Genomic DNA, 22,705 nt, shown 5'->3' with positions numbered 1-22,705 from the left:
CATAACAAAAATGGAATCCATCGCGCACAAACGTGTTGCCTACCAAAAATGTTAAAAACTTTATGCAGCAAAAGATTTTGTCAAAAGGGATCTTTGCTCGACGAATCAAACCATTCAACGCGCAAAGTCCCATAAGAAAATGCAGATTTCGTCACGCAAAAGGACTCTAAAAAGGTTAGTGTCGTCGTATTTGTTGCGTAGTTTACATGACAAAGGTGTCGTCGCACAAGGTTGTGCAAACAAAACTTTGTCGTGCAAAGTCCTTCAGGTTCTTTAAAAGCATTGTTTCACTTTCACTTTTTCTCACTTTGGTAAATTTTCCCCCATTTTCTTTTTCCCCAAACGCTCTCATACCCCAAGTTCTTGTTTTAATTTTCGAGACGATGGCCGATTCCGCTCCTCTTCCAACTAAAGGATGTGAGGGAGAAGGCTCTCAGAAAGGTAATACTAAATTTTATGTGGAATTTAATTGTTTATTTTTTATTTTTTGTTGAAAAGAAATTTTGGATGAATTACTTATATATTTTTTAGTAGACAAAAAAACCAAGAGAGCTGGGGTGCAGGTGCGCATGGGGGTTGATTGCCGCTATAAGCGAATCACCTATGATGATTTAACGGGATATGGCGTGTCGGAGTCACACGCCATGTTGCGACATGACATTGCGGTGCTAGTGTGGACCAATTGTTCTACGGAGTGGGCATCTTGGAAAATGGTGTCGGATGAGTTGAAGAAGTATATGGTGCAAGAGTTATTTGTAAATTCGAATTAGTGAATTAATAATTGTTTTTGTTAAATAGTACATTAGGGTGATTACTAATTTATTATTTTTTGCATAACTGGGTTATTAGGATATTGATGAAACTGATTCAAAGCTGTTAAAGTTTATCGATAACATCTTCAAATAACACTTTTGGGAGTGGAAGTATGACGTCAAGCGAGATGTAGAACTACAGCAAAATCCTGAAAAACCAACGGAATATGAGTGTTATTATCTTGTTTTTCAGTTATGGACGAATAATAATTTTTTTTTAAGTAAATGTATTTGTGGACAATATTTTTAAATATTTGTTTAATTCGTATGTGGATTTAATTTTGAGTTTAATTATTTATTTGGTTACAAATTGGTTTAAGTATTTATTTGAATAAATTTCAAAGGAATACGAATTAAATTTAAAAAATAATTAAAACTTGCATGATGAATTGTCCTCTCAAAAAGTTTTTAGGGATGAACTTCGCGATAAATGTGGTAATCGTCGCGCAAGATTTCGAAGGAAAAAACTTTGCACAACAAATGTTTATAAACAAATTGCTCAGCTACAAATGCAGCAATTGTAGAAATTACAACAGTTCGCTCTGCACCCTTCTCCCCCATTGAGTTCCTTCAATCCGGCGCCCCTCCCTCATTTTCTCTCAATTTCATCCTCTAATATTCCTTCCATCTCAATCTCAATCTCCATCTACATCGATCTATCCTAGTGTATTCGGTAGGCATTTTGGTTTTGTATTTAAAAGTATCATTGTCAATTCAAAGTTGTTGAGAATGAATCTTACATTGATGGTTAGAGAAACCTTGCATAAGCTTATAAGTAAGTTGGATTACTCGCTATAGTGCCAATAGGTATATGATGGAATCTCAACTTTCGTCAATAGTGATATCATTAAATTTGTTGTATACGAGTAGCAATCGGTGGAGAACGATTTTGGAAGTAATTTTTTTTTTAATAACATAAATATATTATATTATATTTGATCCGTTTTATTAAAAAAAAAAAAAAAAAAAAAAAAAAAAAAAAGGTGAAAAAGACCACTGCTGAGAAGGGGATGCAATTGTCCCACACCGGCAAAGAGCGCTTGCTCGTCAGTCCTTTATATACAGAAACTGCACAGCAAAGCTTATCCTTCCGGGGGCATCGATAAAATTGGAACTGACAAGATTAGCAGCGCTCCTGCGCAAGGATGACACATAAATCCAGAAATTGTCCAAATTTTTAGTTTTCTATGATCTCTGGACGATCCCTACGTATATTCTTGATGCTATATTTATGTAAACTCACCAATAACTTTGGCAGGATTTATTAAAAATGGTTCCGATAGATTGTCCACATTCCGTACCTAACTCTTCCCCTCATATGCATTCATGAAATGATCACAGACCAGATCATTTCATTCTTTTAAGATACTGTCACGCATAGCCTGATACCTGGCAATAAGTTTGTCTCTAGACGGCAAATTGTCTTTGATGATAGGAACATCTGCAAAAGTCGCCGCCCATGCTGATAACAATGGAAACTCTTCTTTGGTTACCACTTTCATTCCCGCTATGTCTTCAAACAAACTCTCAAAGTATGCAAGCCATCCAAGTGCAATATCCACAAATCCAACTTTCTCTCCGCCAAAGAATTTCTTTCCCTTTAGCTCTTCTTCCAAGTATTTCAAGTTCTCCTTGGCTTTTACAATACCTTCCTCTTGCTCTTTCCCTTCCTTGGTAAAGGATTCCCAAACGAGCCATTGAGTGTGCCTTTTTAAAGGCCTACTAAACGAGCCAAAATATAATCAAGTCTGTGAGCCCAAACCAACTTCATGGCCCAAACGTATGCGAACATCACACAGCTTCTCTTTACTGATCAGTGGCGAAGAAGATTAAAGAAACCCAAAAGAGATTTAGAGATGGCAGCCGTTCCTCCATCGTCGTTTAAGGAAAATATGTGCTCTCCCACGGCGGCGGGCGCTAAACTCGGCCTTGTGTAGCAGATACAAGCCACAAAGTTGCAATTGTAGAACTCAGTGCTCTTTCATTGCTAACATTGTGCAGGACAAATTGATTTTTTTTTTTCTTTTTTGAACAAACGATATTTTCTACATTAAAGGGAAGAAGATGGACTGAGCCTCACAATGAGCTAACAATAATGTGATCCAAATTTGCTTTCGGCGAGAATCGAAACTAAGACCTCTTACCAACAAGTAAAAGAGGAATACCTCTAGACCGTAGTATTAAATGACACAGAACAAATTGATTTGGCTATAAGGCATGACTGGGAAAGCTGAATTCTTGATATGACTTGGCTTGCGGAAAATAGGAAGTGCTATGAGGACCAACTGCCAAAAAGCTTGCAGAGTTTTGGGTCAAGGAAACGGCTTTGCTCCAATCCATCCCTTTAAGGGGGCATTCCTCCCGTTACCGGATAAATCATGTGTGCAAACAATTTTCTTTATGTGCTTTTCATTTATGCATCGGACTATGAGTTGTGAGTCATGAATGACTCCTTTCATAGTCCGACCTTATGAGGAAGGAGCCAAGTAGTGTTAAGAAAGTTTAGTGTCAGTGACAAGGATGAACTAAAACGGTTAACTTCCAAAAGACAACTATTTATATATGATAAGTTCAAACACCATTCTCCTTGTACATTATTATGCAGCCATAATTACCCAACTGAAGGGACTAATTTTTTAACCCAAAACATATATATAATCAAGTCTTTTAAATAAACCATAGAAGGATTGAACAGAGAACAAACTTATTCATCCTCATGTCTTATTAAACGACTAGAGTACCTTCATCATAGCTCTGACAGAATCTTTGGAGGGTGGATCAAAATGCCGGCCGGGTAAACGCTTATTGATATCACTAGAACAGGAAGATTAAAAAACAATCAGCTAAAATTAGCAGCATGATTTGTCAATCAGTTAAAAAAAAGGGAATACGTTTAGCATGAAAAGCTCCTCACTTGTACACAAGTAGTACACCGATATACAGATCCTCAAAATTCAAGTTAGCCCTTCCTCTCTCATTTTTAAAATGAACAAACACCTTATCTGTAATCCTGCTTATTTGCTTTCGCCTCCATTGCTTACCTGCAATCCGGAAAATTATCAGACACCTTATAAACATACATGTAATTAACGGTTATGTTTCATCTCTGGTAATTTAACATAACATGTCAGACTATCTGTGCCAGTGAATATGTATAATTTACTTATAGATCCTATAAGTGTGGAAGGATGGAGAAGCCATCGAAACTAAAACCCAACAGAAAACAGGGAAAATTCAGAACCGGAAAGAAAACAACATTAGCGATGTGAAAGGAATAGAGAGATACCTTGTAACCTATCGAGGACCTGTCCAATGGCGCAGTAGTGAGCTCAGAACAGAGCTTTTTGCGAGTTGGATTGGATGATAAATTAAGAATAAGAGAGTAAGAGGAAGGAGGATTGGAGCATTCTATTGACTTTGTCAGGCAGCGTAATCATTAAGACACGATCCACTATATTTGAGACACTTAGAATAAATTAGTAAATTTATAAACATATTTTTGACTCAAGGGATTATATGAAAGAGAATTAAAACTTGAAGGGTAGTTAGTGTAATGCTTCAAATATGAGGGGGTTTTGTGAAAACGCGATAAACCTTAGGGGGGTGTTAGTCTCTTGACTATTTCCAAATCAGACTTTTATAATAAATATTTTACATGTCAGCAATTTTTATTTGGTATTTAAAAATAGTATCCATTTATTCCCTATTTTATAGCCTTGGCTGTTGGAAAATTATTTTTGATAAGCTTTTTTTTTTTTAATTTTGAATGACTTATTCCTAGCTAATCAACAAGATTATCTCATTCAATTTTATTTTATTTTTGTTAAAACAAGATTATTCATTCCCTATTTTATTGTTCACGGAATATGTATCAAGTTTGTACCCACAAATCACTATCTCATGACTTATATACCCATATATATTACTTGCATGCACATTTGGGGATGGCAATTTGAAAATGTTCTTTCCAAAACATTAAAATGTTAAGGGCACTCAACTCAAATATTGTCTTAATATTGTCCTTTTATACACACACTACGATATTAAAATCCAGTAATTCAAAAACAAAAAAAAAGATCATAAACTGTAGCATGAAAGAACGCACCTTTAATCTCATAGCCACCTGTCATCAAAATTAACTTGTTAAACATGCAACAAAGGTGAAATGGTCTAATAAAAGTTCATTTTATCAAACAAAGAGCAAGCAACAATCCATGTTCTCACCAATGAAAACAGTGCTGAAAGCCCAACACCAATGCCAATGCAAAACAGAGGCGACCCTCTAGAACATAATAGGAAAAATGAAGGTGTAAAAATCAAATGGTTATGAGCATTATTTTGGAGGTATTATTTTTATTTTTTCTAATAACATAAATAAATTAAATTATTTTGGAGGTGTAAAAATGAAGGTGTAAAAATTAACACCATTGATTTTGTTGTCTATAGCGCTGTTGTATACGAGTAGGAATCGGTGGGTAAAGATTTTGGAGGTATTATTTTTATTTTTTCTAATAACATAAATAAATTAAATTATATGTATATTATGTTGTCATTTAATTTATTTGTATGGAGATTGGGCCGGGATCAGTTTTATTACAAAAAGAAGTAAACTTGACTCGACTGCTGAGAAGGGGGATAGAATTGTCCCACACCAGGTACAGCGCTGGTTATTAGTCCTAACTGCGCAACGAAGAATGTCCCTTCGGGACCTCCGAGAAAATTGGAACGATACAGAGAAGATTAGCATGGCTCCTGCGCAAGGATGACACGCATAAATCGAGAAATGGTTCAAATTTTTTCCATGAAATTGAATGGATTTTGAAGCTTTTTCCTTCTGTATTTTTTTCCACCCAGTTTGGGTCAATTGGAATGCAGATTGAGGATCTTTTGGTGTTGGGAAGTATTTCACGCTTTGGTGGCTCTGTCTCACTGTTTGACAGTCTGAGTTTTCATATTCCAGGTTTGCCTACTAACCGTTTGATAAAATGACTTTGTTACTGTGGCCCTTAAACGATTGTTAAGCTTAAGCATTTAGTTTTCTATGATCTCTGGACGATCCCTCTATATATATATACATATACATATATGTTGTGTTTATATATGTGTGCGGGCGTGTGCACATTGTATTTGTGTACCAGTTTCACTTGGTTGAAGCTCTTGAAAGGCTCCATTTAGGTTTTGCTTGTTTTAGTTCAATAACAAATCCAAGATATGTTTCTTTTAGTTAGTTTACGTAACGTGGGTGTTAAAGTTTTGAGCTTTCATTTTGGTTGTTTGAGACATTTGTAAATCACAGTCGTAGTCATTTAGGATAGAAAATTTCTCCAAAGAAGATGATGTATGCATTGCGATTGCAGGTAATGTATGTCGTATACGAATCTCATTGAGTTTCTAGTTCCAGATTTGCAAGTACATAGTTGGGAATACAAATGAATGTATTTCTCAAATCTCTAGTAAAGTTGAGGTAGTAGATTATATTTTACAATATTTTTCAACTCGCTCACATTTTTTTTTTTCTTTTAGCCAAGACACCATAGATTTGATTGCTAGATCGATTCCTAGCCATAGATTTGATTCCAGCGTTTTGAGTTTCACCTTTATTTCTACTAAGCAGGAATCTGGTAAGCATTGCTGTTGTTTTGTTCCTTTTCTCTTCAGTGACTCCTCTACTTATTTGGTAAATGCTTAATCGAAGTACTTGTAGTTACGACTCGTTTGGTAATGCTTCTGTTTCGTGTAAACATGAAACATTTACTTTAGAATCTCCCAGAAAACACTTTGATATATATATTTTAACCGGACATTACTTATTTTTCCAAAAGCCATGATCATCTCTGTAATTCTTGATACTACAGTTATATAAACTCACCAATAACTTTTGCAGGATTTATTAAAAATGGTTTTGATAGATTGTCCACATTCCGTACCTAACTCTTCCCCTCATATCCATTCATGAAATGATCACAGACCAGATCATTTCATTCTTTTAAGATACTGTCACGGATAGCCTGAAACTTGGCAATAAGTTTGTCTCTAGACGGCCTATTGTCTTTGATGATGGGAAGATCTGCAAAAGTCACCGCCCATGCTGATAACAATGGAAATTCTTCTTTGGTTACCACTTTCATTCCTGCTATGTCTTCAAACAAACTCTCATAGTCTGCAAGCCATCCAAGTGCAATATCCACAAATCCAACTTTCTCTCCGCCAAAGAATTTCTTTCCCTTTAGCTCTTCTTCCAAGTACTTCAAGTTCTCCTTGGCTTTTACAATACCTTCCTCTTGCTCTTTCCCTTCCTTGGTAAAGGATTCCCAAATAGATGGCGAAACCTTCATAAAAAATCACAAACCAAACCGAATAATCAAATATCGAAACTAAATTATGATATGAACTACAATTTTCTTTTAATTTGTTTCAGGCATGCGCAAGTAGAGTAAGGTCATATACATAATACACCACTGAACGAAAAAGTGCAGCCAAATATCTGCAATTTACTGCGGAAATTTGCAAACTGATCCGACAGCGCATTTTCTTACTATTTCAGGTAAATAATGATGGCTCAGTTCAGCTATCTGATGCACTTTCACTCGATGGGTATACTTTTGTGCAAGAAACTATCTGATTACGAAAGGCTAGTTCAGATTACCTTATCATCTATATATCTGGCCCAAAAGCGTGCAGTGGCTCGCTCAAGAGGATCTTCCGGCAGTAAGGGATTCTCCTTCCATGTTTCATCAACATATTCGAGAATTATGAGTGACTCAACAATTGCATTTCCATTGTGCAGGAGCACTGGAACTTTCTTATGAACAGGGTTAGACTGAAGAAGTAAAGGGCTTTTGTTCGAAAGATCTTCGTAGATTGTTTCGTAAGGGACGCCTTTAAGTTGCAGCGCCCAAACGATTCTCAGAGGAAAAGGGCTTGACCATGTCCTAAGGAGTTTAACTTCTGCCATTTTTGCTGGTAGTTTGAGCTATCTTCTGCTAGGCAGGCCTTTTATGCTTAACTTTCAGTGTGGAATTTGGAAAAAAATGGGGGACAAAGTGTGGAATTTGTGTGAAATTAAATGATGATTGGGTTCAGTGATGTAAGTTGTGATGTAAGCAAAGGAGAGAAGGTTCCGTTGGGTTTCTTCCAAGTTGTGACTTGTTTTGGTCCAAGGTGCCGGTAGAAGCATGGGGGTTGATTGCCGCTATAAGCGAATCACCTATGATGATTTAACGGGATATGGCGTGTCGGAGTCACACGCTATGTTGCGACATGACATTGCGGTGCTAGTGTGGATCAATTGTTCTACGGAGTGGGCATCTTGGAAAATGGTGTCGGATGAGTTGAAGAAGTATATGGTGCAAGAGTTATTTGTAAATTCGAATTAGTGAATTAATAATTGTTTTTGTTAAATAGTACATTAGGTTGATTACTAATTTATTATTTTTTAAATAACTGGGTTATTAGGATATTGATGAAACTGATTCAAAGCTGTTAAAGTTCATCGATAACATCTTCAAATAGCACTTTTGGGAGTGGAAGTATGACGTCAAGCGAGATGTAGAACTACAGCAAAATCCTGAAAAACCAACGGAATATGAGTGTTATTATCTTGTTTTTCAGTTATGGACGAATAATAATTTTTTTTTAAGTAAATGTATTTGTGGACAATATTTTTAAATATTTGTTTAATTCGTATGTGGATTTAATTTTGAGTTTAATTATTTATTTGGTTACAAATTGGTTTAAGTATTTATTTGAATAAATTTCAAAGGAATACGAATTAAATTTAAAAAATAATTAAAACTTGCATGATGAATTGTCCTCTCAAAAAGTTTTTAAGGATGAACTTAGCGATAAATGTGGTAATCGTTGCGCAAGATTTCGAAGGGAAAAACTTTGCACAACAAATGTTTATAAACAGATTGCTCAGCTACAAATGCAACAATTGTAGAAATTACAACAGTTCGCTCTGCACCCTTCTCCCCCATTGACTTCCTTCAATCCGGCGCCCCTCCCTCATTTTCTCTCAATTTCATCCTCTAATATTCCTTCCATCTCAATCTCCATCTACATCGATCTATCCTAGTGTATTCGGTAGACATTTTGGTTTTGTATTTAAAAGTATCATTGTCAATTCAAAGTTGTTGATAATGAATCTTACATTGATGGTTAGAGAAACCTTGCATAAGCTTATAAGTAAGTTGGATTACTCGCTATATTGACAATAGGTGTATGATGGAATCTCAACTTTCGTCAATAGTGATATCATTAAATTTGTTGTATACGAGTAGTAATCGGTGGAGAACGATTTTGGAAGTAACTTTTTTTTTTAATAACATAAATATATTATATTATATTTGATCCGTTTAAAAAAAAAAAGAAAAAAGAAAAAAAGAAAAAAAAGGGTGAAAAAGACCACTGCTGAGAAGGGGATGCAATTGTCCCACACCGGCAAAGAGCGCTTGCTCGTCAGTCTTTTATATACAGAAACTGCACAGCAAAGCTTATCCTTCCGGGGACATCGATAAAATTGGAACTGACAAGATTAGCAGCGCTCCTGCGCAAGGATGACACATAAATCGAGAAATTGTTCAAATTTTTTCCCATTAAATTGAATGGATTTTGAAGCTTTTTCCTGTTTCTCTTTTATTTTTTTCTTTTTCCACACCCAGTTTGCGTCAATTGGAATGCAGATTGAGGATCTTTTGGTGTTGGGAAGTATTTCACGCTTTGATGGCTCTATCTCACCGTCTGACAGTCTGAGTTTTCATATTCCAGGTTTGCCTACTAACTGTTTGATAAAATGACTCTGTTAATGTGGCCCTTAAACAATTGTTAAGCATTTAGTTTTCTATGATCTCTGGACGATCCCTACGTATATTCTTGATGCTATATTTATGTAAACTCACCAATAACTTTGGCAGGATTTATTAAAAATGGTTCCGATAGATTGTCCACATTCCGTACCTAACTCTTTCCCACATATCCATTCATGAAATGATCATAGACCAGATCATTTCATTCTTTTAAGATACTGTCACGGATAGCCTGAAACTTGGCAATAAGTTTGTCTCTAGACGGCCAATTGTCTTTGATGATAGGAACATCTGCAAAAGTCGCCGCCCATGCTGATAACAATGGAAACTCTTCTTTGGTTACCACTTTCATTCCCGCTATGTCTTCAAACAAACTCTCATAGTATGCAAGCCTTCCTCTTGCTCTTTCCCTTCCTTGCTAAAGGATTCCCAAATAGATGGCAAAACCTTCATAAAAAATCACAAACCAAACCGAATAATCAAATATCGAAACTAAATTATGATATGAACTACAATTTTCTTTTAATTTGCTATACACCACTGAACGAAAAAGTGCAGCCAAATATTTGCAATTTACTGCGGAAATTTGCAAACTGATCCAACAGCGCATTTTCTTACTATTTCAGGTAAATAATAATGGTTCAGTTCAGCTATCTGATGCACTTTCACTCGATGGGTATACTTGTTGTGCAAGAAACTATCTGATTACGAAGGGCTAGTTCAGATTACCTTATCATCTATATATCTGGCCCAAAAGCGTGCAGTGGCTCGGTCAAGAGGATCTTCCGGCAGTAAGGGATTCTCCTTCCATGTTTCGTCAACATATTCCAGAATTATGAGTGACTCAACAACTGCATTTCCATTGTGCAGGAGCACTGGAACTTTCTTATGAACAGGGTTAGACTGAAGAAGTAAAGGGCTTTTGTTCGAAAGATCTTCGTAGATTGTTTCGTAAGGGACGCCTTTAAGTTGCAGCGCCCAAACGATTCTCAGAGGAAAAGGGCTTGACCATGTCCTAAGGAGTTTAACTTCTGCCATTTTTGCTGGTAGTTTGAGCTATCTTCTGCTAGGCAGGCCTTTTATGCTTAACTTTTAGTGTGGAATTTCGCATGGTCTCCTTAGACTTCATTGTATTTATTATTGAAGCCTTATATATTGTAAAATTTGAATTGCTCCCCTGTCGATGATATATATCACTCGTTGCCACGTAATTTTACATGATTTTTCATTTTCAATTAATTTTCTCTAAAAAATCAAACTCTAGTTAGTTTAATGTTTAGAAATGATAAGACACGCTATTTTTGTGTCTATGACACAATCTTTATTTTAGTTATTGAATTAAATAAATCAAACTCAAACAAAAGACAAATGATATGGTTGCTTTGGGGGAGAGAGAAAGTATGGAATTTGGAAAAAAAATGGGTGAGAAAGTGAGTGGAGAGAAAAAGTAAAGGGTTTTTGTGTGAAATTAAAGGGTATATTATCAATTTCCCCCCTGAACTTGTGACCATTAGCCAATTTCCCCCCTCAACTTTAATTTTGGCCAATTTCCCCCCTGAACTCTCATGATTAGTCAATTTCCCCCCTCAACTTTAATTTAGCCAATTTCCCCCCTCAACTCTTATAATTAGTCAATTTGCACCCTACTATTAAATTTTTAATTTGATCATAATTAAACAAGTGTGTGTAAGAAACTAAATAAGATGTATGTTAATCATGTTCCTATATCTTTATCCTATTACAAATAGATTAAAATTTAGAATTTTACAATTTATCATAGATAGTATTATTAGTCATAATAAATCAGTATGGAGTAATTTTATTTGATTTTTGACTATACAAAATTGATAACAAAAAGGATTGATGTGTAAATTTTTGTATGTGAATACAATTTTCTTTATAAAAGTGAAAGCTAAGTTCAAGTAAATTGCGGAGAATCGAGCTTTAGTAAAAAAATGGCTAGTCTATTCATAATTTTCGACTCCTTATTAAGAATAACCCATTTTATTGAAATAGGTTTGATCCATGAGTTTAGGATTATTATTACTTTTTGTTATTATTTCTTCTTCTACATGCTTTAAACCCGATTCATAACTTTTTCTTATAATCAACCCATGTCACATACTAACTGTATTATGTTTTTGTACATTTTACCCTATATTATGCAGGTGAGTTTATGTTAATTTTAGTACTTTGTTGGAAGCTATTAGAAAGATTGAAAATTAAGAAAAGAATAGATGGAAAATTAAAAAAAAAAAAAAATTAACAGTAGGGTGCAAATTGACTAATTTTGAGAGTTGAGGGGGGAAATTGGCCAAATTAAAGTTCAGGGGGGGAATTGACTAATTATGAGAGTTGAGGGGGGAAATTGGCCAAAATTAAAGTTTAGGGGGGAAATTGGCCAATGGTCACAAGTTCAGGGGGGAAATTGATAATATACCCGAAATTAAATGACGATTGGGTTCAGTGATGTAAGCTGTGATGTAACCAAAGAAGACAAAGTTCTGTTGGTTTTCTTCCAAGTTTGGACGTTTGTTTTGGTCCAAGGTGCCGGCTGTGTTGAGATGCCCATTGTTAGCAGAAGGAATTGTTTAAGCCCACTTCACGACAAAATCTTAAAGGGGTGTGATATCCACACACTTCTTTTATAGTTTTAAAAATACTTCTTGAATAACTATCATTTATGTGGCTTTTTAAAGGGATTTGGATACTCTCGTGAGCCAATGGAGAGGATCCTCCTGACCAACCATCGTGGGCCGTTGAATTTTCATCCAACGGTTATAATTATTATAACTTTAAAGGGATCTCCCTGTTACAATATGCGGAAAGCTATAACTAGATTGAGTATGTGTGTGGTTCAATTACAATATTTGATAAGGAAAGCTAAACCTAAAAGTCTTGACTTCACACAAAGAAAATGTGGGACGACACTTTTGCCCAACAACGAAAATTTCGTGGCTTAAAGTGTGTTTGCATAACAAAAATGGAATCCATCGCACACAAACGTGTTGCCTACCAAAAATGTTAAAAACTTTATGCGGCAAAAGATTTTGTCGAAAGGGATCTTTGCTCGACGAATCAAACCATTCAACGCGCAAAGTCCCATAAGAAAACGCAGATTTCCTCACGCAAAAGGACTCTAAAAAGGTTAGTGTCGTCGTATTTGTTGCATAGTTTACATGACAAAGGTGTCGTAGCACAAGGTTGTGCAAACAAAACTTTGTCGTGCAAAGTCCTTCAGGTTCTTTAAAAGCATTGTTTCACTTTCACTTTTTCTCACATTGGTAAATTTTCCCCCATTTTCTTTTTCCCCAAACGCTCTCATACCCCAAGTTCTTGTTTTAATTTTGAAGACGATGGCCGATTCCGCTCCTCTTCCAACTAAAGGATGTGAGGGAGAAGGCTCTCAGAAAGGTAATACTTAATTTTATGTGGAATTTAATTGTTTATTTTTTATTTTTTGTTGAAAAGAAATTTTGGATGAATTACTTATATATTTTTTAGTAGACAAAAAAACCAAGAGAGCTGGGGTGCAGGTGCGCATGGGGGTTGATTGCCGCTATAAGCGAATCACCTATGATGATTTAACGGGATATGGAGTGTCGGAGTCACACGCCATGTTGCGACATGACATTGCGGTGCTAGTGTGGACCAATTGTTCTACGGAGTGGGCATCTTGGAAAATGGTGTCGGATGAGTTGAAGAAGTATATGGTGCAAGAGTTATTTGTAAATTCGAATTAGTGAATTAATAATTATTTTTGTTAAATAGTACATTAGGGTGATTACTAATTTATTATTTTTTGCATAACTAGGTTATTAGGATATTGATGAAACTGATTCAAAGCTGTTAAAGTTCATCGATAACATCTTCAAATAGCACTTTTGGGAGTGGAAGTATGACGTCAAGCGAGATGTAGAACTACAGCAAAATCCTGAAAAACCAACGGAATATGAGTGTTATTATCTTGTTTTTCAGTTATGGACGAATAATAATTTTTTTTTAAGTAAATGTATTTGTGGACAATATTTTTAAATATTTGTTTAATTCGTATGTGGATTTAATTTTGAGTTTAATTATTTATTTGGTTACAAATTGGTTTAAGTATTTATTTGAATAAATTTCAAAGGAATACGAATTAAATTTAAAAAATAATTAAAACTTGCATGATGAATTGTCCTCTCAAAAAGTTTTTAGGGATGAACTTCGCGATAAATGTGGTAATCGTCGCGCAAGATTTCGAAGGGAAAAACTTTGCACAACAAATGTTTATAAACAGATTGCTCAGCTACAAATGCAACAATTGTAGAAATTACAACAGTTTCGCTCTGCACCCTTCTCCCCCATTGACTTCCTTCAATCCGGCGCCCCTCCCTCATTTTCTCTCAATTTCATCCTCTAAAATTCCTTCCATCTCAATCTCCATCTACATCGATCTATCCTAGTGTATTCGGTAGGCATTTTGGTTTTGTATTTAAAAGTATCATTGTCAATTCAAAGTTGTTGAGAATGAATCTTACATTGATGGTTAGAGAAACCTTGCATAAGCTTATAAGTAAGTTGGATTACTCGCTATATTGCCAATAGGTGTATGATGGAATCTCAACTTTCGTCAATAGTGATATCATTAAATTTGTTGTATACGAGTAGCAATCGGTGGAGAACGATTTTGGAAGTAATTTTTTTTAATAACATAAATAAATTATATTATATTTGATCCGTTTTATTAAAAAAAAAAAAAAAAAAAAAAAGAGGTGAAAAAGACCACTGCTGATAAGGGGATGCAATTATCCCACACCGGCAAAGAGCGCTGCTCGTCAGTCCTTTATATACAGAAACTGCACAAAAAAGCTTATCCTTCCCGGGGCGTCAATAAAATTGGAACTGAACAAGATTAGCAGCGCTCCTGCGCAAGGATGACACATAAATCGAGAAATTGTCCAAATTTTTTCCCATTAAATTGAATGGATTTTGAAGCTTTTTCCTGTTTCTTTTTTATTTTTTTCTTCTTCCACACCCAGTTTGCGTCAATTGGAATGCAGATTGAGGATCTTTTGGTGTTGGGAAGTATTTCACGCTTTGATGGCTCTGTCTCACTGTCTGACAGTCTGAGTTTTCATATTCCAGGTTTGCCTACTAACTGTTTGATAAAATGACTCTGTTACTGTGGCCCTTAAACAATTGTTAAGCATTTAGTTTTCTATGATCTCTGGACGATCCCTACGTATATTCTTGATGCTATATTTATGTAAACTCACCAATAACTTTGGCAGGATTTATTAAAAATGGTTCCGATAGATTGTCCATTCATGAAATGATCACCGACCAGATCATTTCATTCTTTTAAGATACTGTCACGGATAGCCTGAAGCTTTGCAATAAGTTTGTCTTTAGACGGCCAATTATCTTTGATGATAGGAGCATCTGCAAAAGTCGACGCCCATGCTGATAACAATGGAAACTCTTCTTTGGTTACCACTTTCATTCCTGCTATGTCTTCCAACAAACTCTCATAGTATGCAAGCCATCCAAGTGCAATATCCGCAAATCCAACTCTCTCTCCGCCAAAGAATTTCTTTCCCTTTAGCTCTTCTTCCAAGTACTTCAAGTTCTCCTTGGCTTTTACAATACCTTCCTCTTGCTCTTTCCCTTCCTTGGTAAAGGATTCCCAAATAGATGCGAAAACCTTCATAAAAAATCACAAACCAAACCGAATAATCAAATATCGAAACTAAATTATGATATGAACTACAATTTTCTTTTAATTTGCTTCAGGCATGAGCAAGTAGAGTAAGGTCATGTACATAATACACCACTGAACGAAAAAATGCAGCCAAATATCTGCAATTTACTACGGAAATTTGCAAATTGATCAGACAGCTCATTTTCTTACTATTTCAGGTAAATAATGATGGTTCAGTTCAGCTATCTGATGCACTCTCACTCGATGCGTATACTTATTGTGCAAGAAACTATCTGATTATGAAAGGCTAGTTCAGATTACCTTCTCATCACCATATCTGGCCCAAAAGCGTGCAGTGGCTCGGTCAAGAGGATCTTCCGGCAGTAAGGGATTCTCCTTCCATGTGTCGTCGACGTATTCAAGAATTATGAGTGACTCAACAACTGCATTTCCATTGTGCAATAGCACTGGAATTTTCTTATGAATAGGGTTAGACTGAAGAAGTAAAGGGCTTTTGTTTGAAAGATCTTCGTAGATTGTTTCGTAAGGGATGCCTTTAAGTTGCAGCGCCCAAACGATTCTCAGGCCAAAAGGGCTTGACCATGTCCTAAGGAGTTTCACTTCTGCCATTTTTGCTGGTAGTTTGGGCCATCTTGTGCTAGGCAGGCCTTTTATGCTCAACTTTCAGTGTGGAATTTGGAAAAAAATGGGGGACAAAGTGAGTGGAGAGAAAAAGTAAAGGGTTTTTGTGTGAAATTAAATGATGATTGGGTTCAGTGATGTAAGCAAAGGAGAGAAGGTTCTGTTGGTTTTCTTCCAAGTTGTGACATGTTTTGGTCCAAGGTGCCGGCTGTGTAGAGATGCCCCTTGTTATGAGATTTTGTCGTGAAGTGGCCTTAAATGATTCTTTCTGCTAAACTATTTTGTTTTGATTCCACTTGACAACTGATCAAATAATTTTATTTGAGGAACCCCGTGTGTCAAAATGTATATTATTATGAAGGAGATGAGAGTTTGAAATTATTACAGTAATTTAGAAAATGGAAATTTTCGAACCCTGAATGCATGTGTGTAAACTACCACAATTACACTTACAAAAATGATTTTCTAACACTTTTATTATCTTCTCACATACTCCTTTTTTATTTTTAGTTATCGAATTAAATAAATAAAACAAAATTATCCCGCATTAGTAAACAAAAATACACGAGAGACTAAAAAGCCTGTGTGTGTCAGTTTATCATTTCTCACGCACTTACGAACACCTCTAGTTTAGGGCCATTGAGTGTGCCTTTTTAAAGGCCTACTAAATGAACCGAAATACAATCAAGTCAAAATACAATCAAGTCTCTGAGCCCAAACCAACTTCATGCCCCAAACGTATGCGAACATCACACAGCTTCTCTTTACTGATCAGTGGCGAAGAAGATTAAAGAAACCCAAAAGAGATTTAGAGATGGCAGCCGTTCCTCCATCGTCGTGCAGGAGACTTGATGCTTGTGAAGCAGATACAAGCCACAAAGTTGCAATTGTAGAACTCAGTGCTCTTTCATTGCTAACATTGTGCAGGACAAATTGATTTTTTTTTTTTTTTTGAACAAACGATATTTTCTACATTAAAGTGGAAGAAGATGGACTGAGCCTCACAATGAGCTAACAATAATGTGATCCAAATTTACTTTTGGCGAGAATCAAAACTAAGACCTCTCACCAACAATTAAAAGAGGAATATCTGTAGACCGTAGTACTAAATGACACAGAACAAATTGATTTGGCTAAGGCAAGACTGGGAAAGCTGAATTCTTGATATGACTTGGGTTGCGGAAAATAGGAAGTGCTAAGAGGACCAACTGCCAAAAAGCTTGCAGAGTTTTGGGTTAAGGAAACGGCTTTGCTCCAATCCATCCCTTTAAGGGGGCATTCCTACCGTTACCGGATAAATCATGTGTGCAAACAATTTTCTTTATGTGCTTTTCATTTATGCATCGGACTATGAGTTGTGAGTCATGAATGACTCCTTCATAGTCCGACCTTATGAGGAAGGAGCCAAGTAGTGTTAAGAAAGTTTAGTGTCAGTGACAAGGATGAACTAAAATGGTTAACTTCCAAAAGACAACTATTTGTATATGATAAGTTCAAACACCATTCTCCCTGTACATTATTATGCAGCCATAATTACCCAACTGAAGGGACTAATATATTAACCCAAAACATATATATAATCAAGTCTTTTAAATAAACCATAGAAGGATTGAATAGAGAACAAACTTGCAGCTAATCAAACTCCTGGCGCACTTGTTGAAACAACAGAACCGTAAGAGTCAGAAGGGATGCATAAACTGAATTGGGTAATCTCTGCACAACCTTTCCAACACCTGGTAAACCCTCGGTAGCCCTCTTTGTCACCATTGCAAACACCGGTGCTGCAACCAGCGTGAGGATCAGTCCTTGACTGACTAAAACGAATGTCTCCGCTGTCAACTGCTTGATGAACTTTGCAAACTCTTCACTGTCAATCTCTTCATCAAGATTGAGATCGTTTTCCTGCAAATATTAGGGGTAAACGTTATTAAATGAATCAAACGAGTTTCGCTGAAGACAAGTCATTGATTCAACATTTTCTAAAAGAGAATAACGAGCTCATATCCAAACGGTTTCTATAGGTTTTCTAAACGGGAAACCTTAGACAAATTCTCAACATGGATTCTTACCTACCAAACAGCAGCAATGACAGTATTCTTTATATAACAAACAGAAGAAACTTGAACATACAAAGTTGACAAAGAGACATGAATGAAAGTAAACTCACAAAATTTTATAACATCCGACCTGACATACAAGTCACAAATGCAATATAGACATTCTCATCATCTCATGCCTTCAGGAAGATATCTCAACGGAAATTATACATAAAGTAGACTACAGACATTAGAATCAGTTTATGAAAGAGGTGCCAATCTTTTCAGAGAACTGGCCAGGTGAAGACTTTCTTCAGTGCCGGCACAATAGGCCTACTGAAACAAGATGATGAATTTTGCAGTCAAACGGACTTATCTTCAAAATTTCTAACATTTAGGTGCTTAATCAGAACAAAAATGAACTTAGGTAATCAGAAGACGAAGAAACTTAAAAGTCTACGGACCAGAATAAATTGGTCATGTATATAGAACCTCAAACAAACTGTCATATCTTGCTAAACCAGAGTACATAAAGAAGGACAAAGAGTAGCTTCTATCTGACCACAGCAACTTAAACATGCTTCAGTTCATTTTCCATGCATAAGAGAGAGTATGGTTTATTGATCTAACCGTCTGAAGTTCAAAATTGAAATTTACACACCAAAGATATGAATCAAAGCTACACAGCTTGTGAGAGTAATTACTAACTGTACATAGCTTGTGAGAGTAATAACTTACTGTACTCTATTAGATTGAAAAACTTAATATGTGTGGATAACGAGCTTTCCCTAACCTAGAACGAAAATTGGATAACAAATCTTATTTGCCTAATACTTGGTACGACAACTTGACTTTTGCAGCACAACACCTTAACTCAAGAAACATAGCAGATGTCATATGAAATCCCCTGCTAAATTGGATATATACCGTTGAAATTTCAAAAGATATTATCTTTCTTGTAAATGGCTCGAGTCTAACAAACTTCATTTCAACCGTTTGATTGTATCCAACGAAAAAATCCCTGTATTAGAAAACTGATCGTGATTCTAATTCATCCTCATGTCTCATTAAACGACTAGAGTACCTTCATCATAGCTCTGACAGTATCTTTGGAGGGTGGATCAAAATGCCGGCCGGGTAAATGCTTATTGATATCACTAGAACAGGAAGATTAAAAAACAATCAGCTAAAATTAGCAGCATGATTTGTCAATCAGTTAAAAAAAAAAGGGAATACGTTTAGCATGAAAAGCTCCTCACTTGTACACAAGTAGTACACCGATATACAGATCCTCAAAATTCAAGTTAGCCCTTCCTCTCTCATTTTTAAAATGATCAAACACCTTATCTGTAATCCTGCTTATTTGCTTTCGCCTCCATTGCTTACCTGCAATCCGGAAAATTATCAGACACCTTATAAACATACATGTAATTAACGGTTATGTTTCATCTCTGGTAATTTAACATAACATGTCAGACTATCTGTGCCAGTGAATATGTATAATTTACTTATAGATCCTATAAGTGTGGAAGGATGGAGAAGCCATCGAAACTAAAACCCAACAGAAAACAGGGAAAATTCAGAACCGGAAGAAAACAACATTAGCGATGTGAAAGGAATAGAGAGATACCTTGTAACCTATCGAGGACCTGTCCAATGGCGCAGTAGTGAGCTCAGAACAGAGCTTTTTGCGAGTTGGATTGGATGATAAATTAAGAATAAGAGAGTAAGAGGAAGGAGGATTGGAGCATTCTATTGACTTTGTCAGGCAGCGTAATCATTAAGACACGATCCACTATATTTGAGACACTTAGAATAAATTAGTAAATTTATAAACATATTTTTGACTCAAGGGATTATATGAAAGAGAATTAAAACTTGAAGGGTAGTTAGTGTAATGTTTCAAACACGAAGGGGTTTTGTGAAAACGCGATAAACCTTAGGGGGGGGTGTTAGTCTCTTGACTATTTCCACGTCAGACTTTTATAATAAATATTTTACATGTCAGCAATTTTTATTTGGTATTTAAAAATAGCACCTATTTATTCCCTATTTTATACCCTTGGCTGTTGGAAAATTATTTTTGATACGCTTTTTTTTTTTAATTTTGAATGACTTATTCCTAGCTAATCAACAAGATTATCTCATTCAATTTTATTTTATTTGTTAAAACAAGATTATTCATTCCCTATTTTATTGTTCACGGAATATGTATCAAGTTTGTACCCACAAATCACTATCTCATGACTTATATACCCATATATATTACTTGCATGCACATTTGAGGAATGCAATTTGAAAATGTTCTTTCCCAAACATTAAAATGTTAAGGGCACTCAACTCAAATATTGTCTTAATATTGTCCTTTTATACACACCCTACGATATTAAAATCCAGTAATTCAAAAACAAAAAAAAAGATCATAAACTGTAGCATGAAAGAACGCACCTTTAATCTCATAGCCACCTGTCATCAAAATTAACTTGTTAAACATGCAACAAAGGTGAAATGGTCTAATAAAAGTTCATTTTATCAAACAAAGAGCAAGCAACAATCCATGTTCTCACCAATGAAAACAGTGCTGAAAGCCCAACACCAATGCCAATGCAAAACAGAGGCGACCCTCTAGAACATAATAGGAAAAATGAAGGTGTAAAAATGAAATGGTTATGAGCATTTGGGCACAAGGACGAAAGAAAAAGCAACCACAAAAGCTCATAAAATATATTATTAGTTATAAAAATAAATAAAAACTGAGAAAGTGACGAAAACAAATCATTACACATTTGAGGATGGGGGAGGTATTGAGATTTGTGGGTTGACACCAATTGAAGATGTTTCTTGGGTACTTGAAGAAGAAATGCTTGCAAAACATTCCACTTCTAACTTTGCTACAATAGTATCAGAAAAATAACCCATGTAAGTACAACTATATTGAAAACTTGCACAACCAGGAGATCATATGAAATACGGCGTCATAGAATCAGCCAGATACATTAGCACTTCTGATGAAAAGTAAAACAATATCCTTAAAATCTAGCTTCTTTTTTTTTCCCACCTTCGAGCTATCCTTATAGTCTTATTGATACACAATGCAGGGTAAGTAAGTGTTCCAGAAGGGCTACAAGCACTTTTGACTATGTTTCAAACAGTCAACACAATGCAGGGTAAGTAAGTGTTCCAGAAGGGCTACAAGCACTTTTGACTATGTTTGAAACAGTCAACAGTGCTTCTTCACAAAACGCTTTCAAGTGCATTTTCAGGAATCAACTGGATGTTAATTAAATTCTGACATGCTTCTAACAGAAGCACATATGATCAGAAATGTTTTTTACATAAGCACTCCTAACCCCAATTCTTGTCTCCGAAAGTGCTCAATTCCTGAAATTGTAATCCGATTATAACTACTTTGAGAACACATATAACTCAACTAGCATCTCTTCTCCATATGCATGCGCCTGTGTGCAGCACTGCAGACATGACGTGAAGGTTATCTTTTTCCGAAATACAGCCATTTTCTACAAACCAACTCATCCGCTCTCGACAACCCGCTACAAGTAGAAATTTCAGTGGAACTATGCATGGTTTTGAAGACCTTTCAAAACCCAATTCATTAACGCTTGAAAAATTAAGAAAATTCAAATTCAAAAAAGTCACAGTCATGCACTTCAAACCTAAAAAACCAATTCATACAACATATTTCATGTCCTCGAAACCGTATGCATCAATTTAGACTCACAATTCAACATAGAACCCTAACAAGTAAATAAATTTCTATATTTCGAAAAATAAAAAGCGAACCTCTGTGTTTTCTGCACTAAATTTTGAAAGGAGAAGCTAAAAATTTTCTTACTTGAGACAGTCAACAGTAAATTGAATCAGTAAAATTAGAACCTGGGAGGCGAGTGGTAGTGAAGCGACCATTGGCTCTGGAATTTTGGTGATTTTTGGAGTTTCTGAGATTGGCGGAGCATCGAAGGAGAGGGAATCGATTGAATGAGGGAGCGATAATTCTTGGTTGGTTTGAAGGGAGGAGCGGCGGCGAGTTAGGAAGCGAGTGAGGAAGAGACACAGACGCCATGATTTGCCACGAGAAAATCAAGGAAAAGGGCACTGCAATTGTACCAACCCAGAAGCAGTACAAAGCAACCAGAAGGATTAGTAGGTTTTTTTTTATAAAAAAAAAAATTATTTTTAATACTATGATTTAGGAGTTTTCCTTTTATTTGTAAGAAAGAGGTCGTTTGATCCTCCCATGAAAATGTAAACCACATTATTGATATCCAATTACGAGGCTAAAGGCTATTTTGGTATTACTGTGCTTTAAAAAAAAAAAAACTATTTCTGCTTTGTTGTGAGAATAAATAGCTGTAAAATAAAGTTGTTAAGTGTTCTAAATTTATTGATATTATTTTTTTTTTGTTGTAAAAGTGCTATATAAATTGCTTTGAATATGTTAAATGATTAAAAATGATATGATATTTAATGTAATATAATAATTGTCAAATACAATAATGTAGGGGCAAAAATTCTAATTTTGTAAAACATATGGAAGTATACTTGTTATTTGAAAATTTTATTAAATAAGCACCGATTATTATGCTTTGGGATTTTGTTTTATAAATTATGGTAAACCATGCTTCTGCTTTTTTTTTTTATATTTTTTTATATTTTTTTATTTTTATTTTTTTTTATGCTTTTCTATTGTTGTTAACAATAGTTTTT

The 22,705-nt window shown here is 35.4% G+C and overlaps 4 protein-coding genes, 3 long non-coding RNA genes, 2 other non-coding genes and 3 pseudogenes across 11 annotated transcripts; 6 read left to right on the top strand and 6 right to left on the bottom strand.

The window, feature by feature from the left end:
- The first annotated feature begins 1,898 nt into the window (after positions 1–1,898).
- On the top strand, positions 1,899–1,991 carry LOC148698427 (U6 spliceosomal RNA; annotated as a pseudogene).
- Positions 1,992–2,164: 173 nt separating this feature from the next.
- Positions 2,165–2,687, bottom strand: LOC148698426 (glutathione transferase GST 23 pseudogene; annotated as a pseudogene).
- A 651-nt stretch (positions 2,688–3,338) lies between these two features.
- LOC148698425 (uncharacterized) lies at positions 3,339–5,145 on the bottom strand. The gene is made up of 5 exons (XR_015955244.1): positions 5,037–5,145; positions 4,918–4,935; positions 4,099–4,117; positions 3,727–3,853; positions 3,339–3,626 (listed from the first exon to the last, which is right to left on the bottom strand). It is a non-coding gene; the product is annotated as an uncharacterized LOC148698425 (long non-coding RNA).
- A 363-nt stretch (positions 5,146–5,508) lies between these two features.
- On the top strand, positions 5,509–5,610 carry LOC137749090 (U6 spliceosomal RNA). Its single transcript, XR_011070165.2, has one exon. It is a non-coding gene; the product is annotated as a U6 spliceosomal RNA (small nuclear RNA).
- Positions 5,611–6,667: 1,057 nt separating this feature from the next.
- LOC137746443 (putative glutathione S-transferase) lies at positions 6,668–7,767 on the bottom strand. Its single transcript, XM_068486458.2, has 2 exons — positions 7,459–7,767; positions 6,668–7,141 (listed from the first exon to the last, which is right to left on the bottom strand). The coding sequence occupies exons 1-2, from the start codon at positions 7,765–7,767 to the stop codon at positions 6,791–6,793; spliced, it is 660 nt and encodes a 219-aa protein (XP_068342559.2). The 3' UTR covers positions 6,668–6,790.
- Positions 7,768–9,196: 1,429 nt separating this feature from the next.
- LOC148698423 (uncharacterized) lies at positions 9,197–10,799 on the top strand. The gene is made up of 2 exons (XR_015955248.1): positions 9,197–9,581; positions 10,246–10,799. It is a non-coding gene; the product is annotated as an uncharacterized LOC148698423 (long non-coding RNA).
- LOC148698424 (U6 spliceosomal RNA) lies at positions 9,310–9,404 on the top strand (annotated as a pseudogene).
- On the bottom strand, positions 9,698–10,657 carry LOC137746442 (putative glutathione S-transferase). Its single transcript, XM_068486456.2, is given in 3 exon segments — positions 9,698–10,012; positions 10,015–10,066; positions 10,349–10,657. Coding segments are annotated over 3 exon segments (552 nt in total). The 3' UTR covers positions 9,698–9,821.
- A 3,277-nt stretch (positions 10,800–14,076) lies between the features above and the next one.
- Positions 14,077–16,364, top strand: LOC148698421 (uncharacterized). The gene is made up of 2 exons (XR_015955247.1): positions 14,077–14,746; positions 15,521–16,364. It is a non-coding gene; the product is annotated as an uncharacterized LOC148698421 (long non-coding RNA).
- Positions 14,470–14,569, top strand: LOC148698422 (U6 spliceosomal RNA). Its single transcript, XR_015960262.1, has one exon. It is a non-coding gene; the product is annotated as a U6 spliceosomal RNA (small nuclear RNA).
- On the bottom strand, positions 14,863–15,932 carry LOC137746444 (glutathione transferase GST 23). Its single transcript, XM_068486459.2, has 2 exons — positions 15,624–15,932; positions 14,863–15,305 (listed from the first exon to the last, which is right to left on the bottom strand). Exons 1-2 carry the CDS (start codon positions 15,930–15,932, stop codon positions 14,955–14,957), a joined length of 660 nt encoding a protein of 219 aa, XP_068342560.2. The 3' UTR covers positions 14,863–14,954.
- A 1,036-nt stretch (positions 16,365–17,400) lies between the features above and the next one.
- Positions 17,401–22,134, bottom strand: LOC137746539 (uncharacterized). Of its 3 annotated transcripts, XM_068486558.2 has the most exons (8): positions 21,875–22,134; positions 20,763–20,871; positions 20,548–20,605; positions 20,429–20,446; positions 19,611–19,629; positions 19,240–19,366; positions 19,065–19,137; positions 17,401–17,846 (listed from the first exon to the last, which is right to left on the bottom strand). In XM_068486558.2, the coding sequence occupies exons 1-8, from the start codon at positions 22,059–22,061 to the stop codon at positions 17,577–17,579; spliced, it is 861 nt and encodes a 286-aa protein (XP_068342659.2). In that variant the 5' UTR covers positions 22,062–22,134; the 3' UTR covers positions 17,401–17,576. The 3 variants fall into 3 exon arrangements, with proteins under 3 accessions (XP_068342659.2, XP_088539481.1, XP_088539484.1); XM_088683355.1 differs by lacking the exon at positions 19,611–19,629 and having other exon boundaries at positions 21,875–22,129; XM_088683358.1 differs by lacking the exons at positions 20,548–20,605; positions 20,763–20,871 and having other exon boundaries at positions 21,875–22,086.
- Positions 22,135–22,705: the final 571 nt, after the last annotated feature.

This window comes from Pyrus communis, chromosome 2 (assembly GCF_041283825.1).
Source record: "Pyrus communis isolate YQ-2024b chromosome 2, ASM4128382v1, whole genome shotgun sequence".
Taxonomy (NCBI): Eukaryota; Viridiplantae; Streptophyta; class Magnoliopsida; order Rosales; family Rosaceae; genus Pyrus; species Pyrus communis.
The sequence above is the reverse complement of the archived record's forward strand: the minus strand, read 5'-3'. Positions and strand labels throughout refer to the sequence as shown.

What these genes read in the sequence shown, in the direction of transcription:
- LOC137746443 (XM_068486458.2), bottom strand. Translation starts at nt 7,767, where the DNA reads ATGGCAGAAGTTAAACTCCTTAGGACATGGTCAAGCCCTTTTCCTCTG. An exon ending in CCAGATATATAGATGATAAG is followed by an intron (nt 7,142 to 7,458) that starts GTAATCTGAACT and finishes TTTTTTATGAAG; the next exon opens with GTTTCGCCATCTATTTGGGA.
- LOC137746444 (XM_068486459.2), bottom strand. Translation starts at nt 15,932, where the DNA reads ATGGCAGAAGTGAAACTCCTTAGGACATGGTCAAGCCCTTTTGGCCTG. An exon ending in CCAGATATGGTGATGAGAAG is followed by an intron (nt 15,306 to 15,623) that starts GTAATCTGAACT and finishes TTTTTTATGAAG; the next exon opens with GTTTTCGCATCTATTTGGGA.
- LOC137746539 (XM_068486558.2), bottom strand. Translation starts at nt 22,061, where the DNA reads ATGGCGTCTGTGTCTCTTCCTCACTCGCTTCCTAACTCGCCGCCGCTC. An exon ending in CACTACCACTCGCCTCCCAG is followed by an intron (nt 20,872 to 21,874) that starts GTTCTAATTTTA and finishes ATACTATTGTAG; the next exon opens with CAAAGTTAGAAGTGGAATGT. An exon ending in CTGTCAGAGCTATGATGAAG is followed by an intron (nt 17,847 to 19,064) that starts GTACTCTAGTCG and finishes TAATATTTGCAG; the next exon opens with GAAAACGATCTCAATCTTGA.